Source organism: Loxodonta africana, chromosome 10, assembly GCF_030014295.1.
Source record: "Loxodonta africana isolate mLoxAfr1 chromosome 10, mLoxAfr1.hap2, whole genome shotgun sequence".
Classification (NCBI taxonomy): domain Eukaryota; kingdom Metazoa; phylum Chordata; class Mammalia; order Proboscidea; family Elephantidae; genus Loxodonta; species Loxodonta africana.
In genome coordinates this window covers 112,798,207-112,819,750 of record NC_087351.1, presented here as the reverse complement: position 1 = coordinate 112,819,750, position 21,544 = coordinate 112,798,207, and the positions used below count along the sequence as shown (strand labels likewise).

The following is a 21,544-nucleotide window of genomic DNA, read 5'->3' as shown; positions in this document are numbered from 1 at the left end:
GGCAGTTATTAGCAGGAAGGGCTGTGTTGGTGATGGGCATAGGATGTGCTAATAGGGCTCTGAGAAGGACCACCTAACCCAGCCTGGGGCTTCAAGAAAGTCTTTCTAAAGGAGGTAGTATATATGGTAAGTCTCTAAGGATGAGTAGGAGTTACTGGGTAAGCTAGACTGGAAAAAACATCCCAGGCAGAGGGAAGAGCATGAGCTAGGGCAGAGAGGCCATCGAGAGCAGGCTCTGTTAAGGGGCCCATGAGCATTTCCATAAGGCTAAGCCTAGGCTGGAAACCCTGGTGGTGTAGTGGGAAGAGTTCAACTGCTAACCAAAAGGTTGGCAGTTCATATCCACCAGGTGCCCCTTGGAAACCCTGTGGTTTATTTCTACTCTGTTCTATAGGGTCGCTATGAGTCAGAATCGACTCAGTGGCAGAGGGTTAAACCTAGGGTTAGAGGGTCAGCTCTGGACAGGTAAGCAAGGGAAAGATGTCGAGGGCCAAGTGTGCCTGCCAAGGAGCTGAGATTGTGTCCTGTAATAATACTGACTCTTTTTTTTCAGCACTATTGGTACCAGGCTCTGCTCTAAGTGCTAACACATATTAAGCCTTTTAATTCTCACGACAACCCTCTGAGGAAGTACTGTTATCATCCCCATTTCACAGATAATGAAACTGAGAGTCAGAAAAGTTAAATAATATGCCTAACTAGATGGTGCCCAGCTACCACCACTGACTGCTTTGACAGAGATCACAATAGAGGGTCCTGGACAGAGCTGGAAAAAAATGTGGAACAAAATTCAAACTCACAAAAAATGACCGATTTTACTGGTCTGGCAGAGACTAGAGAAACCCAGAGGGTATGGCCCCTGGACACCCTTTTAACTCAATACTGAGGTCACCCCTGAGGTCCACCCTTCAGCCAGGCCCATAAAACAAACAATAACATATGAGGCTCAACCACGTATACAAGACTAAACGGGCACAGCAGCCCAGGGGCAAGAACGAGAAGGAAGGAGGAGACAGGAAAGCTGGTTGAATGGAAATGGGGAGCCCAAGGTCTAGAAGAGGAGTGTGTTGACACGTTGTGGGCTTGGCGCCCAATGTCACAAAACAATATGTGTATTAACTGTTTAATGAGAAACTAATTTGCTCTCTAAACTTTCACCTAAAACACACACACACACACACAAAAAAAACATTGCCTATGGTCATATAGCTAGTAAGTGACAGAGCTTCCGGTGAGGGAACAGGTACCATCAGGTCCATGGTGACATTGTGAGTCATGAATTAGGGGACAGGAGACTTGAACCCATAGGGAAGAGGATCAGCCAGGAGGCTATTGCTGTGGTCTGGATGAGAAATGACAAGGGCTAGGGCACTGGTAACAAGGAGGGAGAGAGAAGAACATATCTGAAAGGTATTTAAGAAGTGGAGCAGACGGCCAGTTGGCCATGGAGGGTGAGACAAGAGGAGGGATCTGAAGTGACTTCCAGGATTCAGATCTGGGAGATGGGGGTGGGTATTACTGCCGTTCACTGGAAGAGGGAAGAGTGAAAAGAGTGCTTTCTGTTTCAGGCAGGTTGAGTTTTGAGGTCTAGTTGGAAATATGGTTCCATCGCTTAGGAGAAAGGTCTAGGTCTGAGGTTCATCAGCATGGGATTGCCAGTATATTGGTGACCATGGACACCCAGCCATGGCTAGGAGAGACTGTGAAGAGACCGGAGAGTTCGTGTTTCTCACGGTTTATTTCGTGTTGCCATTTGCCTCAGAATCAGCAAGGATGTGTGTGAAAATACAGATAACCCAGGCCCTACCTGAGACTTACTGAATCAGAACTTCCTAAAGAAGGACCTGAGAATTTATATTTTAAGAAATAACCTTAGCCTATTCTTACAGTCTGCACAATTTTGAGAATCATGTCTGTAGAGTGAGAAGAGAAGAAATTCTGAGTTTGTGTTGGGGAACACCAAGATTTAAGGTGATTTCAACATCTGTTTTGTTCTATTAATGGTGGTTGAAGAATTTGGAAAGGAATAGTGGTCATAGTTGCACAACGTGATGAATGTCATCAGTGTCATTGAATCGTCCGTGTAAAAAATGGTGAATTGGCGAACACTTGTTATATATATTTTTACCACAATAACACAGTAAACATAAAGTCAGTTTGGGATCAAAGACCCCCCTGAGAGCACAGTGATACCTACCTGCAGAGAAAGAACGCAGGCACTCACACCCACTCAGTTCTGCAAATAACTTCAGAGGATTCTTAGACCATTTAAGCTTTTACGTGGACCCCAGCTTAAGAACCTCTGGCATAAAGGGTGAGTAGAAAAAACAAACAAACAAACAAAAAACCCTGTGAAAGAAGCTGAAAAGGAGTCACCAGGGAGATAACTGGAGGACCAGGAGAGTACCATCTGGGAGCCAGGAGAGAACTCCAAAAGTGAGAGTGTAGTCAGCAGTGTTTGGCCCAATGAAAGGGGTCAAGTGCTTTGAGGACTGAAAAGTATCCATTGGAATTGGGAAGTGTCAAGTCAGCATCCTTGTCTGGAGCTGCTTAAAGTATGTGATTGGGGACAGAAGCTGATGAGGGGGCTGGAAAAAGCAAGTAGACAAGCAGCTTGATGGAAAAGAAAAGGAGAGCTAGTGGGTAGTAGCTGGAGAAGGGAGTAGGCACCCACTCATATCAGCTTGTATCAGCCAGACTCACTTTCCTGTTTATCGGGTGCTTAACCTGTGGCGGTTATCGTGGTGAGAGAGAAGAAAGGCATTTCCGACTGTCCCAGTTCTAGCCCTGAAGGCCCTTATATCCCAGAAAACCTGTCAGTCCCAAGCACCTGGAACTGTGGGTCTCCCTGGTTCCCTGTCCTGTTGGAGAGACAAGATCAACCCTCAAGACAATCTGATACATTGTCCCCGCCTGAAGGGCATTGGGCCAAGCAGGACCAGTTCTGGGAGAGGGAGAGAAGGTGTTTATCCTCTTCTTTCCAGTAAGAGATCCCAGCAACAAAGACTGTGGCTCACGGCCGACCCTCCAGAGAGAGGAGCAGAGCACAGCCCCGGTTTTCCCAGAGGCGTGTGGCCCAGCTTCCACCCACAGGAGCTGGACTCTCTCACTAGGCCTGGGCCTGGGGTTGAGCTGAGATCCACTTTGAGAGGACTCTGCAGTCTCCCTCTGCTCAGCAGGCCCACCCTCAGAGTTGTGTTTCCTGACTCCGATCCTAGGCTGTTGTGAGACAGAACTCCAATGCTAACCTGTTACCGATGCCCTTACTTGGCAGTTACTTCTCTCCGAGAATAAACGGAGCAGGGTCGTGACGGGTGTGCATAGACACACTCACAGTCACGAAGTCACTAATTCAACAAAGAGTTATTAGCGTCTACGGCAGACGAGGGACTTCAGTTACAGAGGGGAATGCAGTCCCTGCCTTGAGGGAGCTACAGTCGACCGGGGCAGATGGAGACTTAGGTAGGACAAACTGGTAAGTACTGTGGTAGAGGCAGAAACAGGCGCAGGCTGCAGGAGCCAGACTTTTCTGGTAGAGTGGAGGTGGGGGGGGTGGAGGGGTTTGTTTTGTTTTTTTCAAGCTCAACCTTGGACTCATGTTTTCCGACAAGCCTTCCGTGGGAGTCCTGTTCCACTCTGTTTGCTTTTTGGCTTTACAGCCTTTTATGCATGCTTCCTGAATTTACACTCTGCCCTTCACAGTAAGTGCCTGGAAAAGGCCTGAGAGGGATTCGTAGGGTGGACAGGGATTCCAGGTAGACGATGCTTGGAAGGCTGTGACTAGGCAGGTGTGTCTGTGTAATGCCGTGTGTCAGCCTGGGAGGAAGCAGAAAGCCATTCTCGGCCTTGCAGGGAGAGGTGTAGCTGGAGCAGGACAACACGGGACCCGGAGCCTGCACTCGAGCGGATGGAGAGAGCAGGAGACGAGGCGTACCTACCGCAGGCCTCCTGCACCGGGGTGGGCCGCAGGTCTTCTCCTGTGTATGAGGTTTTTATCTCCCAACGCATTGGTGGTTTCGTACCTCAAGTCCAGGGAGATCCACAATTAGGTTTCAGAGTTATATGCAGAAAAATTGGGGTGTATTTTTCCTTTTTTCTTTTTAAGGGAGAGATTTCAACAGATATTCAAAAGTGGTCTGGGATCTCTGGCTTTAAAAAGTTAGCTGCTGAACCAGAGCCAGGACAGAGACTGTGCCTCCACCTTCTTCCCTCCTGTGCCCTGCCAGGTGCTGGCAAGGACTCACTGCTTGTCTGAGGGGCCTTTGTGGCCACAGTAGTCCTTTTACAGACAAGAGGAAACGGAGGCCCAGAGAAGCGACGTGACCCAGCCAAAGTCACGCAGTCTTTCTGTGTTAAGCTCCTAACAAAAGTACAGTCTGAAGCTTTCTTCAGGGTTCATTTCTAACATACCACTGGGAAGGAAGTTACAGGCTCAGACTTTTTAAGTGCCTACAGGTACCTGTACACAGCCCAAAATGATGATAGCGCTGGACTCCTTGTTCTAAAAAAGTCTTCTCCCATGAGAGAAGCTGGGTGTACCTACTGCTCAGAGCAGCCTGTCAGATCCCAGAAAAAAAAAAAACATCAGCCCGGTAATTCCACACCATACAGAACAAACCAAACAGTGTATTTTGACCGATTTCCCCCCCAACCAAGTGGTTGTTTTATTCATATAAAAAACAGAGAGACCAAAGTTTTATTAGTGGTTACCTGGGTGGGCGGAGGGGCGGGGGGGCATCCTCACTTAGGAAGCAGCGAGTGGCTGTTCATGGCGATGGGAAATTTGGCAGCAACTGTTGGTGCCACCACGGCATCCTTAATGTAATTGATATCACAGGATGGTTCAGGAGTCCCTGGGTGGTGCAAACAGTTACTCGCTTGACTACTGACTGAAAGGTTGACGGTTCGAATCCCACCAGAGGCGCCTGGTAAAACAGGCCTGACGATCTGCTTCCGAAAGGTCACGGCCATTGAAAACCCTATGGAGCAGTTCTACTCTGCACACATGGGGTCGCTATGAGTTGGAATCAGCTCAGAACCAACTGACAACAAAATTGTACATGTGAAAAATGTTGACTTGGCAAATGTGTTAACGTACACAGCACACAAAGCAGGCTGTAAGAGTCAAGACCTCGTGAGAATCAGCCTTCTCTTTCCTGTCCAGCTCCACGTAGTTTGGTTTTCATCAGAGCCAGAGGAGGGTGGGGAGTGCTGAGACCACGTCTACACAAGCAAAGCACAAATTATGTGGGGCCTGTTTTTGTTGGGCAGCAAGTGGGAAGTTTTTTTTTTTAACTTAGCAAAGAGAATTTTGTGTGTACATGTTTGAAAAAAATAGTTTATTCATTCATTTATCCAACAAATAATTGTTATTTTTAAAGCAGTGATCTAATTAAATTTCCTCAAATGGACAGACTAAGTTGACGATGCCCAAGGAGCATATGTGTAGTGTAGTGTTTGCGATACAGTGTCGACATGAAGATGCCGAGAAGACAGTGGAGCTCAGAGGCAAGGTCTAATCTGGAGAGCAGTCGAGATTATCTAGAACAAAACAAAACCCCAAAGGGGGTACGGAGCCCAAATTAGCGAGACAAATCTTAAGTAGAATAAATGTGGTTTTTTTGTTTGTTTGCATTTAAGGTTCTATCAGTGACAAAATAAGCACACAAGTAGCTATTCAAATGAAAAAAAAAAAAAAACACAGTTTTTTGTTAACCACAGTTTAATTTGAGTCTAAAGTGTTAGAAACAATAACCAAAAAGGAACCTGTGGCTATAATTATAATAAGAAAAATAACAATTGGTTTTTAAGCATCTAGTAGGTGGCAGGCACAGTACTAGGTACTTGACCATCTCTGCTCCCAGCAGCCCTGGCAGGTCAGTGTGTGCTGTCCCAGGTTGCTCCAGCCCCAGCGAGTGCCCGCGGCTCCTTGCAGAGCTCACTGTGCTGCCTCCCTGTCTCCCTCTGCTCTCGCCATGTCCCCTCTGCCTCAGACCCCACATCCCCTTCCTGACTTTGCCTGGAGGTTGAAAGCCTTTCACCCGTAAGCCCACACCACATTTCCTTCAGAAAGCCTTCGCCAGCTCCCCCAGCACCCCAGCCCCCCAGGCAGGAGAAAACTTGTAATTCCTTGACTAGCTGTGAGCGCACTGAGGGCAGGGGCTGTCGTATTCATCTCTGTCTTGCTAAATGTTTTTTGACTCACTGCCACCTGTGCTTGTCGGGCTAAAAAAGCCAAACCAGTTACCGTCAAATCCGTTCTGACTCACAGTGACCCCATGTGGACCAGAGTAGAACTGGGCTCCACAGAGTTTTCAATGGCTGATTTTTTTTTTAAGTAGATTGGCAGGCCTTTCGTCCAAGGCACCTCTGGGTGGACTTAAATCTCCAACCTTTGGTTAGCAGCCGAGGGTGTTAACTGTTTGCACTACCCAGGGAGTCCTTTTAACCTAAGTAAGGCTAAAATATGGTGCCCAGTTCTAGGACCTAGACACGAAGAGAAAATATGGCAAATCGGGACCTAGGTAGAGGGCAGTGACTGGAACAGCAAGGGGACTTAGAGCTGTCATGTGAATTATGGACAAAGCAGCCAAGATGTTCCTACAGTTCTCCAGTGAACCATCAGAGGACATCCAAAAAACCTTTGTAACTCTAGAAGGGAGAGAGTGGAATGTCACTCTGAACAAGGAGGAATTGTCAAACAGGGAAAGCCATTTAACAAAATGGTCTGCTTTGGAAAGAGTAAGTTCCCTGTCACTGCAAGTTTTCACTTCAGGGTTCAGTGTCCACTTGTCCAGGCTGCGTTAGAGGGTGTTATGGATTGAAGTGTGTCTCCCAAAATTTGTGTTGTAAATCCTAATGCCTATCCTTGTGGATGTAATCCCATTTGGGAATAGAGATTTCTTTGTTATGGTGTTGAGGCCATTCCACTTGGAGTGTGTCTTAAGCCAATTACTTTTTGAGATATAAAAGAGCAGATCAGGCACAGGAAAAGCAAGCACAGATGGGAGAAGATAGATGCCATGCCACTTGAAGATTACCAAGGAACCGAGGAACAAAAGCAGAAAAGAAACAAGGACTGTAGCCACAGAGAGAGAAAGCCTTCCCCTAGAGCCGGCGCCCTGAATTCAGACTTCTAGCCTCCTAAACTATGAGAAAATAAATTTGTGTTTAATTGGGCACGATGTTTTAGTCTTACTTAGTTTGACAGGGAGTCCCTGGGTGGTGCAAAGAGTTAACGCCCTTGTCTGCTAACCAAAGGTTGGAGGTTTGAGTCCACCCAGAGGTACTTTGAAAGAAAGACCTGCCAAACCACTTTTGAAAAATCAGCCATTGAAAACTCTGTGGAGTCTCAACCCACCTGGAGCAAAGGAAAGTGAAGAACACCAAAGACACAAGGTAAAGATGAGCCCAAGAGACAGAAAGGGCCACATAAACCGGTGACTAGATCAGCCTGAGACCAGAAGAACTAGATGGTGCCTGGCTACCACCGATGACTGCCCTGACAGGGAACACAACAGAGAATCCCTGATGGAGCAGGAGAACAGTGGGATACAGATTTCAAATTCTCGTAAGAAGACCAGACTTAATGGTCTGACTGAGACTAGAGGGACCTTGGAGGTCATGGTCCCTGAACCCTTTGTTAGCCCAAGACAAGAACCATTACTGAAGCCAACTCTTCAGACAGGGATTGGACTAGACTATAAGACAAAATGATACTGGTGAGGAGTGAGCTTCTTGGCTCAAGTAGACACATGAGACTATGTGGGCAGCTCCTGTCTGGAGATGAGATGAAAAGGCAGAGGGGGACAGGAGCTGGCTGAATGGACACAGGGAATATAGGGTGGAGACGAGGGGCGTGCTGTCTCATTAGGGGGAGAACAGCTAGGGGTACATAGCAAGGTGGGTATAAGTTATTGTGTGAGAGACTGACTTGATTTGTAAACTTTCTCTTAAAGCACAATTAAAAAAAACTCTATGGAGCACAGTTCTACTCTGGCCCACACGGGGTCACCGTGAGGCAGAATAGACTCAACGGCAACTGGTTTGACTTTTTAGCCTGACAAGCACAGATGGCAGTGAGTCAAAAAAACATTTACTGATTCAGAGATGAATATGACAGCCCCTGCCCTCAGTGATATTTCTTTTACAGCAGCACTAGATAACTAAGAGAGCATTCCTGTCCTGGACATGGGATTGGACTGGATCATCTCTAGAGTTCTTTTCAGCTCTGAAATTCTACAACGAACATATATTAGACACCTACTTCTGGATTCAGAAGAGGACGTGAAATGAGAGATAACATTTTTAATGTCAGATGGATCTTAGCTGAAAACAGAAAATACCAGAAAGATTTACCCGTGTCTTATTGACTATGCAAAGGCATTCGACTGTGTGGATCATAACAAATTATAGATAACACTGCCAAGAGTGGGAATTCCAGAGCACTTAACTGTGCTTATGAGGAACCTGAGCACAAGTAAGTCATTCCAACAGGACAAGAAGATACTGGTTTAAAATCAGGAAAGGTGTGTGTCAGGATTGTATCCTTTCCTCATACTTATTCAGGCTGTCTGCTGAGCAAGTAATCTGAGAAGCTGGACTGTATGAACAAGAATGGGGCATCAGAATTGGGAGAAGACTCATTAACTACCTGTGATATGCAGGCGACACAACTTGGCTTGCTGAAAGTAAAGAGGACTTGAAGCACTTACTGAAGAAGATCAAAGACTACAGCCTTTAGTATGGATTACACCTCAACATAAAGAAAATAAAAATCCTCACAACTGGACCAATAAGCCACATCATGATAAACAGAGGAAAGATTGAAGTTGTCAAGGATTTCATTTTACTTGGATCCACAATCAACACTCATAGAAGCAGATATCAAGAAATTAAACAATGTATTGCTTTGGGAAAATCTGTTGCAAAAGACCTCTTTAACACGTTGAAAAGCAAAGATGTCACTTGGAGGACTAAGGTGTGCCTGACCCAAGCCATGGTATTTTTCATCGCCTCCTATGCATGTAAAAGCTGGACAATGAATAAAGAAGACTGAAGAAAAAGTAATGCTTTTGAATTGTGGTGTTGGCAAAGAATTTTGACTATAGCATGGACTGACAAAAGAACAAACAAATCTGTCTTGGAAGAAGTACAACCAGAATGCTCCTGAGAAGCAAGGATGGCAAGACTTTGTCTCACTTACTTTGAACGTGTTATCACTGGAGGGCCCTTCCCTGGAGAAGGACATCATGCTTGGTAAAGTAGAAGGTTAGCGAAAAAGAGGAAGACCCTCAACGAGATGGACTGACACAGTGTCTACAACAGCGGACTCAAATATAGCAATGACTGTGAGGACGGCGCAGGAGGTGGGGTAGGACCGAGCAGTGTTTTGTTCTGTTGCACACAGGGTCACTGTAAGTCGGACCCAGCTCCACAGCACCTGACAGTGACAACAACGGGAACTTGCATGAATCTTTTCAAGTCTCGGCCACACTTTCGTCATCTACAAAATGGGCGTAGTAAATAGTTACTTCAACAGTTGTGAAGCTTAGGCGTTTTAATATATTATCTTATTTAACACAGTGCCTAGAATATTGTAGACAGTTGACAAATTGTAATTGCAATTCCTTTTCTATCCCATTGCCTTTTCCCTGAAAGCAAAGCTGTGAATCTTCCCAAGCTGTAGAAAGTTTTGGCACAGAGCCTTCTTTCCACTCCCCATGGGCTGTGGGGAATAAAAATGCGTCATCTCACAGGGAAGCCCTTCCACAGACAGTTGGGAGCTCTAGCAATTAGAAAGTTTCCTTATGTCAAGTAGCAGTTGGCCTCAGTTTCAGAAAAGGGCAAAGTCGGCTTCCATCTCTTGTAGCTGAGGCTGATGCTTAAATTTTTTCTCGCTCTGCAGTGAACAGAGTATCTGCCAGGCTCGGGCTTCCGTGATGGTCTACGATGACACCAGTAAGAAATGGATACCAATCAAACCCGGTCAGCAGGGATTCAGCCGGATCCACATCTACCACAACACTGCCAGCAACACCTTCAGAGTCGTGGGAGTCAAGCTACAGGATCAGCAGGTGAGTGCCAGGGTATCAGATTATAACATGGGCATATGACACATACACACATAGATACACACACACATATAGTGAAAACAGCTCAGAAACGAGGTCAAGATTTGGAGTCAGAGGTTCTAGGTTCAAATTCTACCTCCACTACTTAGTAGGTATGAGCCTTCTGGACTTCAGTTTTCTCATCTGTCAGATGGAGGCCATAATCACAGCCTACTTACTTCACAGGGTTATTGTCAGATAGATCTGAAACAACTTTGAAAAATATAACTTATTGTATAAATGTGTTAGTCTTATTCTAAACCTACGTATTCGTATGTAATATAACTGTTAAGGTTTTTGGTCCATCGGCACCCTAGGTCCTACTTTGAAAGGAGTGTCAAGATGATCTGGGGAATCCAAGGTCATTTTTCTCCCTTATAGTATGTCCTGAACAAACTCAGATAAGGTGGTGTTTGTAAGTGTACCTGGTAAATACCTGTGCAAACACAAGATAACAACTATGCCCAACTATGTCATGAGTAGTTGTACATACATAACTAAGACAAAGTAGTGTGACGTGACCTAGACTAAAATAGAGATGTGGAGAAGGGGCTGTCTAGCTTAACCACGGTGACTTTTTGGTGAGTACTTTAATGCTCTCCCTCCACCTCTCTTTTTAGAGATTGGCAAGGACATTTTTAGCCATAAAGTTAGCAGATCTGTGGTTTCAATGCTTGTGAAAACTCCCCAAACAGCATCTTCTGGTAGCCTTTGTTGGTCAAGCCTTGGCTAAATTGAGCAGCAGATTAGCTGCTATCTCTGCGAGAATCAGCACGTTAGCAATGAGAAAAGAGAAAACCGAAACTTCGGGCCTTATTTTTAGTGTGTTGTTACCTGTTGAATGGGTTGCTGCTATGGCCAAAATAGCCCTATTAAGTTTCCGATTCTTGTGGTGAAAAGGGACATCCCCACTTCAGCACTCTCCATAAAGGGTAGTCTGTCTGAATTTGAACTCTTGGTACCTCCAAAGATTGCTTTGCACAGATCTGTTTTCCAGCCAGTATAGACTACAAGGTCAAACATTTTAAGAAAAAAAAAAACATTTAAGAGAGACAAAAATTACTTGGTACCTTTCTGTTGTTAATGAGCCTTAATGGTTGAAAGGTTTTTTCTAGAAACCTTTTAGAAGCTGCCTCCCTATTCTTCCAAGTCACTGGTTCTAGATCTGCCTTTCAGAAAAACAGGCCACACACTGCAGAATATGTAGTGTCCTTGGACTCAATTATGGTCACAACCAAAAACATCTCATGATTTTCCAAAATACCCTGTGGGTAGGGGTGGACCTGGTTGAGAGCCTTTGACATAAGGTAAATTACTTAGTACAGTTCCTGAATCATAGTAGGTGTTTCCTAAGTGATTGCTTTTATTACAGCATACGGCAAGTTTTCCATTCCTTTCATGCCTTGTGGTCACCCTTCAGGGCACACTAGAAGACAATGTGGTGTGCTGGAAGGGGCGCAGGGCTGGGGAACTGGATTCCCTGAAACCCAACTGCACTCTGTTCTCAGGAGCCTCCTTCAGAGGAAACCACATGTTGGGGCCATTTGGGAGGGGACCTTTTTCCCCACGCAAGGAGAACTGGCAGGAGTCCTCAGTGAGTTCCCTAACAAATCCAAAGATACCATCTTGATTCTAATTTAGAGGTCTCCTGGAGTCTGACAGAGAAGTCACGAGCACAGCCTTCTAAGATGTGGTTGATACTGTCTCCCCAAATGGATGGGAAGTGTTAGTTAGGAAAATAAAAGGCATTCTTAGTAACCCAAGGCATCAGAGAGGAGGAATGACAGGAAACCTGGTTTAGAATAACTTTTAGGGACCTCAGGAGAAAAGACCAATTTTCACAAGTCTGTTTTCCAGTCAATATGGACTTCAAGGTCAAACATTTTAGAGAGACAAAAATTACTGATTTTGTAACCAAGAAGAAATACATTACGTGTGTAATACTGCTTATGGTTTAGGGAGCACCTTTATGTCAGTTTCAGTCTCCCAGTACTCCCATGAGTACAGTGCTGCAGGAATTATCACCCTCCTTTCGACTCAATGGAAGTGGGTTTTTTTTGTTTTGTTTTTTTTTTAGATAAATAGATGAATGTAAAATTAGGTGATCATTTGTGGAGAGAAAGACTGACGAGATATAGTATCATTAGCCTAGGTCTAAGCTGAGTCTCTAAAAAGCAAAGATGTCATTTTAATGACAAAGATGTGCCTGACCTAAGCCATGGTCTTTTCAATAGCTTCATATGCATGTGAAAGCTGAACAATGAGAAAAGAAGACAGAAGAAGAATCTATGCATTCAAACGGTGGTGTTGGCAAATAATATTGAATATACCGTGGACTATCAGAAGAACAGGAAACCCTGGTGGTGTAGTGGTTAAGTGCTACGGCTGCTAACCAAAGGGTCAGCAGTTCGAATCTGCCAGGCGCTCCTTGGAAACTCTATGGCACTGGGTTTGGTTTTTTGGTATCAGAAGAACAAACAAAACCGTCTTAGAAGAAATACGATCAGAATGTTCCTTAGAAGCAAGGATGGCAAGAGTTCATCAGAAAGACCAGTCTCTAGAGAAGGACATCATGTTTACTAAAGTCAGCGAAAACAAGAGAAACCCTCAGTGAGATGAATTGACAAAGTAGCCTCGACAATGGACTCACATATACCAGTGATTCATGAAGATGGCACAGGACCAGGCAAGCATTTCATTCTGTTATACACAAAGTTGCTATGAGTCGGAGCCAACAAACTTGAATCTTACGCCGAGAACAAAAAAGCTAAAAGGTTTTTAGTTGAGAATGAGTTATGGCCATTCTGAATTTACAGTAGTAGAGTGTCCAGAAGAAGGGAGATTATAGATCTGTTCTGCTCTGCACTGCACTGGTCATACATTATCATGAATGTTGGGACCAAACCTGAGTGCCACAAACAGGAATCTCTGAGAAGAACTTCCAAACTGATACGCGGTCTGAAAGCAGTCTCATCTGTAGACAACTGAACAAGAGATATTTACCTAGAGAAAACTGTGGGGACATGGCACAGTTTTCAAATCTTTGAAGGGCTGCCAGGTAGAGGAGAAATCTTACCTTTTCTACATACCCCAGAGAACAGAATTAAAAACACAGTATGGATACTATAGAAGATTTAAACTCAATCAAAGGAAGAACTTTCTTACACATACACTGTCAAAGATGGACTGAGTTGCTTTGCAAGCCCGTGAGGCTTGATGGCCGGCCATTTAGTAAGAATGATGGGAAGGACATTCCATTATTGGGTCAAGGTTTGAATGAGATGACCTTAAAGGCCTTGCTTACCTGTGGTGTAGATGCTGTGGTTTTAGAACCAGTTGAATATGTGGGATCAGACAGATAGTTCTCCAATATCAAGCTTTTTTTTGTAATGGTCACTTGACTGTTTTTACCACAATACTCAGAAACATGTCAAAATATGTTAGCATTTGGAGTGGCAAGGCCTTTTTTTAAAAGAACAAGAAAAGCACTCCCCCTTGCTCCTACACTCCCCAAAATAAAACATATGCAAACTATTTAGAACAGCCACTTAAAAAATAGGTTTATCCTTTAGCAAGTATCTAGATCAGTCATGCCAAAGCATGGAGAATTATTTTTAAAACAAAGCTGGTAAGGAAACAGGTTGAAAATAAAAAGGTGGGAAAAGATAAACCGTACAAACGCTAATCAAAAAACTTTAAGGCAAGAAGTGTTACTAAAGAGGAACCTTTATAATGATGAATGGGTCAGTTGAAAAGGAAGACATAATCCTAAATTTGTACACATCTTTTTTTTTTTTAGTAATGTATCTTCAAAATATATAAAGCAAAAATAGATATATCTAAAAGAAAAATAAACGAACCCAGAAGCATATTTGGAGATTTCAATCATACTTATAAGTAACTGACTGAACAAGTAGACAAATCAGTAAAGACAGTTTTGAGTGGCATTATTAACCAACTGGACCTAGTTTACGTTTATGGAAACTACAGCCAATAGCTGTAGGATATACAGTCTTCTCAAGTGCACATGGAACATTTACCAGAATAAATGATATGCTGGGCCAGGAAGCAAGTCTTAACACATGAAAAAGGATCAATATCATACCTAATACGTCTTTGACCACAGAGAGATTAAACTAGAAATCAGTAACAGAAGGATAACTAGAAACTCAAATGTTTGAAAATTAAGCAATATGCTGCTAAAGAAGCCAAGGACAAAAGGAAATCACCATGTAAATTAGAAAGTATGTTGAACTGAATAATAATGAAAATACTACATAGCAAAACTTGTGGGATGCAACTAAAGCTGTGAATATCGGGAAATTTATAGCTATAAATACATATATTAAAAAAATGAAGGAAACTATATAGAACAAAAGCAAATTAATTCAATAAAAGTAGAAGGAAGGGGAGGAAAAAAGGAACAAAAATCAATAAAATAGAAAGCAGCTAAACAATATTTTTTTGTTTGTTTCAAAGGAAAGCAACAAATCCAAACATTGGTTCTTTGAAAAAATAAGATAAAATTAATAAACTCCTAGTAAGAGCGATCAGAGGTAGTCTGGGTGGTCCAAATGGTTAAGCGCTCAACTACTAGCCAAAAGGTTGACGGTTCGAACCGACCCAGAGGTGCCTTGGAAGACAGCCCAGACGATCTGCTTCCAAAAGGTCACAACTTTGAAATTCCAGTGGAGCCGTTCTAGTCTGCACATGTGGGGCACCGTGAGTCAGAATCAACTCAATGGCAACTAGCAACAACAACAAGAGTGATCAAGAAAACACAAATTGCCAATATCATGAATGAAAAAGGGCAAATCACTACAGATCCTACAGAGAATAAAAATACAGAAAGATAACATTATGAACCACCTTAGGGCAGTAAATTTGACAACTTAGATGAGGTGGACAAATTCCTTGAAAAGCACAATTTACCAAAAGTGACACAAGAAGAAATAGAAAATCTGAGTAGTTCTATACCTGTTAAAGAAATTGAATCCATAATTACAAACCGTCCCACAAAGGAAACTTTAGGCCCAGATTGCTTTACTGGTGAAGTCTTCCTAACATTTAAGGAAGAAACAATACCAATCTTGCACATACTCTTTCAGAGACTAAAGAAAGGAAGCTAACATAACCCTAATACAAAAACCACACGAGAATGTTACAGGAAAATTGCAGACCATCGTTTTTTTTTTAATTGTGCTTTAAGTGAAAGTTTATAATTCAAGTCAGTTTCTTGTACAAAAACTTAAACGCACATTGTTATGTGACCCTAGTTGCTCTCCCTGCAATGTGACAGCATACACCTTCTCTCCACCCTGTATTTCCTGTGTCCATTCAACCACCACCTGTCCCCCTCTGCCTTCTCGTCTTGCCTCCAGACAGGAGTTGCCCGCATCATCTCATGTGACAGACCATTATTTCTAATGAATAATAATGAAAAGTAATTCAAAGATTTTAAAATATATTATTATATATTTAAAAATCCTGACAATAGGGATTTATTCCAGGAATGTAGTTTAACGGAATAAAAGCTATGTGTATAGGTTTTTTTAAATATATATATATATACACACACACACCAATCTCTTAGGCATAGAAAAAGCATATGGTAAAATTTAATACCCTTCCATGATTAAAAACTAAGAGGAAACTAGAAATAAAAAGTAAACTTCTTAGTCACATAAAGGATATCTACAAATATAAGAAAAAAGGAAAAACTGTAGCTAACATCATACTTAACATGCTTTCTTCCCTGAATTTAGTAATAAGACAAGAATATCCATTATTACCACTTTGATTTAACATTTGGAAAGAAAGAAAATCATCATTAATTATATATGACTTGATAGTGTATCTAGAAAATCTAGTGTGAAAGAACCTAAAACTACTAGAAATAGTAAGTCAGTTTGGCATGGCCTCTGACTACAAAGTCAATACACCAAAAAAAACCCCAAAACTATTTTTATATATTTTCAGTAATTAACTAGCAGGTGTTTGAAAAAGCATTAAAAAAAATTCAGTCCTTAGAACAACTCTAAAGATGTGCAAATCTTCCACGTTGAAAATTATAAAATATTGCTGAGATAATTCAAAGAAGACCCAAACTAATGGAAAGATATACCACATTCGTGGATTAGAACTCATTAAGATGTCAGTCCTCCCCAAAATGATCTATAAATTTAAAGTAATCTCAATTAAAATTCCAGCAGGTATTTTGTAGAAATTGACAAGTTGGTTTTAAAATTTATATAGAAATGTAAAGGATTTAATATAGCCAAGATAACATTGAAAAGGAACAAAGTTGGTAGACTTACACTACCATATCTCAAGACTGACTATAAAGCCACAGTAACTAAGACAATGTGATGTTGGCATGTTGTTGTTGTTGTTGTTAGGTGCCGTCGAGTCGGTTCTGACACGTAGCAACCCTCTGTACAATAGAACAAAACACTGCCTGGGCCTGCACCATCCTTACAATCATTGTTATGCTTGAGTCTACTGTTGCGGCCACTGTGTCAATCCATCTCACCGAGGGTCTTTCCCTTTTTCGCCGACCCTCTACTTTGCCAAGCGTGATGTCCTTCTTCAGGGACTGATCCCTCCTGACAACATGTCCAAAGTATGTGAGATGTAGTCTCACCATACATGCTTCTAAGGAGAATTCTGGTTGTACTTCTTCCAAGACAGATTTGTTTGTTCTTTTGGCAATCCGTGGTATACGTATATTCGGTATTCTCCACCAACACCACAATTCAAAGGCATCAATTCTTCGGTCTTCCTTATTCTCCGTCCAGCTTTCACATGTATGTGAGGCGATTGAAAACACCATGGCTTGGGTCAGGCGCACCTTAGCCTTCGAGGTAACATCTTAGCTTTTCAACACTTTAAAGAGGTCTTTTGCAGCAGATTTGCGCAGTGCAATGTGTCTTTTGATTTCTTGACCGCTGCTTCCATGGGTGTCAATTGTGAATCCATGTAAAATTAAATTCTTGACAGCCTCAGTCTTTTCTCCGTTTATCATTATGTTGCTTATTGGTCCAGTTGTGAGGATTTTTGTTTTCTTTATTTTGAGGTGTAATCCATACTGAAGGCTTTGGTCTTTGATCTTCATTAGTAAGTGCTTCAAGTCCTCTTCACTTTCAGCAAGCAGGGTTGTGTCATCTACATAATGCGGTTGTTAATACATCTTCCTCCAATCTTGATGCCCCATTCTTCTTCATACAGTCCAGTTTCTCGGATTATTTGCTCAGCATACAGATTGAATAAGCATGGTGAAAGGATACAATATTGACACACACCTTTCCCAACTTTAAACCACACAGTATTCCCTTGTTCTGTCCAAACAACTGCAACTTGATCTGTGTACAGTTTCCTCATGAGCACAATTAAGTGTTCTGGAATTCCCATTCTTCTCAATGTTATCCATAATATGTTATGATCCACATAGTAGAATGCCTTTGCATGGTCAATAAGGTATTGGCATAAGACAGATAAATAGACCAATGGAACTGAAGACAATGTCTAGATATAGAACCACACATATGTATATGGTCATTTGATTTATGACAAAGACACCATTGCTTTCAGTGGAAAAAAATGGCCTTTTCAATAAATGATGCTGGAATAATTAGATATCAACATGAAAAAAAAAAAATGAATCTTTACCCCTAGCTCACACCATGGATCATCAACCTAAATATGAAAAATAAATCAGTAAAGCTTCTAGGAGAACATATGGGAAAATTTCTTCATGACTTTGAAGAAGGCAGCGATTTTTTGAATAGGACACAAAAAGCATTGACTTTTTTTTTTTTTAATGTTAAATTAGAGTTCTTTAAAGTTAAATTTTCTTCATCTGAAGGGAGTGAAAAGGCAAGCTACAGACTGGGAGAAGATACTCAAAATACATATATATGATAAACGACTCCTATCCAGAATTATCCAGAATGTCTAGTGAACTCCTAAAAATCAGTAAGAAAAAGACAGACAACCTCCTTTTAAAATGGACAAAAAGAATCGAACAGGAATTTCACAAAAGAGCAATAGAACAGAAGAAATGGCTAATAAGCATGGAAAAGGTGTTCTATTATTAAACCAAAAAACCAAACCCATTGCCGTTGAGTCTATTCCCACTCATGTTGGTGTTAGGTGCGGCGAGTCCATTCCAACCCATAGCAACCCTATGCACAACAGAACGAAAAACTGCCAAGTCCTGCGCCGTCCTCACAGTTGTTATGCTTGAGCCCATTGTTGCAACCACTATGTCGATCCATCTTGTTGAGGGTCTTCTTCTTCGCTGACCCTCTACTTTATTAGCAAGCATGATGTCCTTCTTCAGGGACTGGTTCCTCCTGATAACATATCCAAAGTATGTGAGGCGAAGTCTTGCCATCCTTGCTTCTAATGAATATTCTCGTTGTACTTCTTCCAAGACAGATTTATTTGTTGTTCTGGCAGTCCAAGGTATTTTCAATGTTCTTCACCAACACCATAGTTCAAAGGCATCAATTCTTCTTCAGTCTTCCTTATTCATTGCCCAGCTTTCACATGCATATGAGGTGATTGAAAATACCATGGCTTGAGTCAGGCACACCTTAGTCTTCAAGGTGACATCTTTGCTTTTGAACACTTTAAAGAGGTCTTTTGCAGCAGATTTGCCCAATGCAATACATCTTTTGATTTCTCGATTGCTATTTCCATGGGTGTTGAGTGTAGGTCCAAGTAAAATAAAATCCTTGGCAACTTCAATCTTCTCTCCATTTATCACGATGTTGCTTATTGGTCCAGTTGTGAGTATTATTGTTTTCTTTATGGTCCTTTGAGCCAGAAATGAACCAGCAACCCTATAGTGTAGAGCAGAACTGCCGCACAGGGTTTCTAAGGCTGTAATCTTTACAGAAGCAGACTGCCATGCTACATCTTTCTCCCGAGGAGTGGCAGGTGGGTTCAGACTGCTGACCTTTCAGTTATCAGCCAAGTGCTTAACCGCTGCACCACGAGGGCTGCTTTCTACATTATTACTCACCAGGTAAATACAAATGAAAAACCACAGTGAGATACTGCACACACACCGGAAAGGCTAAAGTTAAAAAGACTGACAGTTCTAGGTATTAGGATGCAGAGCAGCTGGAGCTCCCATATGCTGCTGGGGGAGTGTGAACTGGTACGGCCTCTTTAACTGTTTGACAGAACCTACTAAAGCTGAGTATACACCTACCCTGTAACCCACTCCTCGGTATGCACCTGAGAGAAATAAGTGACTACGTTCACTAAAGAGGGTGTTGGTTCAGCGGTAGAACTTTTGTCTTTCATGAAGGAGGACCCAAGTTCAATTCCCATCTGTCAATGGAGGCTTGATGTTGCTGTGATGCTGAACAGGTTTCAGCGGAGCTTCCAGACTAAGATGGACTAGGAAGAAAGGCCTGGTGATCTCCTTCCAAAAACCAGCCAGTGAGAACCCAGTGGGTCACAACAGTCCAGTCTGCAGCCGAACGCGGGAATGGCCCAGGGCCGTCAGCAGGAGGATGGATAAGTTATTTGTGGTTTATTAAAAAAAATGGATGCTATGTAACCATCAAAAATTTAAATACTAATACATGCAGTAACATGGATGGATCATGTAGACATCATGTTGGGTAGAAGAAGCCAAACACCAAAGAACACAGAGATACCATATGCACCCATTTACATGTAGTTCAAGGACGGGAAAAGTGGTCGATGGAGACAGAAGTTAGAATCGTGGCTACCTCTGTGGGGAGTGCTGGGAGAAGGGTTCCGAATGTGGACTCAGGGCGATGCAAATGTCCAGTTGAATCCTCTGACTTGTTCTAAGCTAAGTAAACAAAGGAATGGAACCACGCAGTAGGTTCTGAGATTTTAGCTGTGAGGGCCTGAAGTGGACTGGGTAGGCGTGTCTGGTAGTTAACGAACACTAGAGATCTCTTGACAGATGGGCAGATGACATCGGCCAAGTGTCACCTGCACATATATTCAAAACACACTGCATTGGGTTTTCCTTTTGTAGAGGACAACTTAGCAGTATCTTTTCAAATATAAATTTTAAACTGGTCATGCCTATTGATCCAACAGTTCTGCTTATAGGAATATATCCCATGGAAATACATGTTCACAAGGGTGTATGCCCAAGGATATTCATTGCAACATTATTTGTAGTATTGTCATTATTTTATTTGTGAGGAAACTGTCTTAGTCATGTAGTGCTGCTATAGCAGAAATACACAAGTGAATGGCTTTAACAAACAAGTTTATTCTGTCATAGTCTACGAGGCTAGAAGTCCAAATTCAGGGTGCCAGCTCCAGGGTAAGGCTTTCTCTGTCTGTTGGCTCTGGGAGAAGGTCCTTGTCATCAATCTTCCCCAGTCGAGGAGCTTCTCAGTGCAGGGACGCCAGGTCCGAAGAATGTGCTATTCTCCAGGCTCTTGTTTCTTGGTGGTATGAGGTTCCCCTCTCTCTCTGCTCTCTTCTCATATCTCAAAAGAGATTGACTTAAGACACAACCTAATCTTGTAGATTTAGTCCTTCCTCATTAGCCTAATTGCCAATAATCCCACTCATTAATGTTATAACCCAGTGCCTTCGAGTCGATTCCGACTCATAAGGACCCTATAGGACAGAGTAGAACTGCCCCACAGAGTTTCCAAGGAGCGCCTGGCGGATTCAAACTGCCAACCCTTTGGTTAGCAGCCGTAGCACTTAACCACTACGCCACCAGGGTTTCCCATTAATGTCATAGAGGTGGGATTTACAACACATAGGAAAATCATATCAGGTGACAGAATGGTGGACAATCACACAATACCGGGAATCATAGCCTAGCCAAGTAGACACATATTTTTTTGGTGGGGACACAGTTCAGTCCGTAACAGAAACCGATGGCAAAAACTTGTCTGCAGTTATTCAACTGAAAAGTAAAAAAGGAGTTTAATGGAGAACTCTTTGTCTCAAAACCTTCCAATCTCTCTTTGTACCCAGTGCCACCATTGTTTTCACAGTAGTTTCAAAGCAATCGCGGTGGTTGGTGAGCAGGCCCAAGAGCGCCGTCAGTGAAAGGCCAGCCATGTGCAGTGAAGAACCCAGAAAACTTACAGGGCAGAGATGTGTCCTCTGGAAAGGCTTCAGTGCGCTCTCCCAATCTAATATCCAAAAGTCTCCTTCAGAAAGAAGTAGAGCTTCAGAGGGCGCCGTGAGAACCGGCGAGGGAATGATAGGAGGAAAGACTTCAGCTCCCTCTGCTGGCAGTAAGAAGCAGTGTAAGCCAGTGTAAAATCCTTGGCTGGGGCTTTGGCTTCTGCGTTCAGTTCTACCACAGCCTCACTCTGTCCCTTTGGACAAGTCACTTGTTCTCCCTGGGCCTCAGTTTCCCAACTGTGAAAAGAGAGGATTGAGTGACATAATCTCTGAGGTCCCTG

At 42.7% G+C, this 21,544-nt stretch overlaps 1 protein-coding gene across 6 annotated transcripts in view; it reads left to right on the top strand.

Annotated features, from left to right (window-relative positions):
* Positions 1–21,544, top strand: part of EVL (Enah/Vasp-like) — a 92,925-nt gene that overhangs the window by 13,411 nt on the left and 57,970 nt on the right. For all 6 annotated transcript variants that reach the window (XM_023546561.2, XM_023546560.2, XM_064292982.1 and 3 more), the window contains exon 2: positions 9,908–10,076. In XM_023546561.2, coding sequence (XP_023402329.2) covers positions 9,908–10,076 — 169 coding nt within the window. The remainder of the gene's footprint in view (positions 1–9,907; positions 10,077–21,544) is intronic.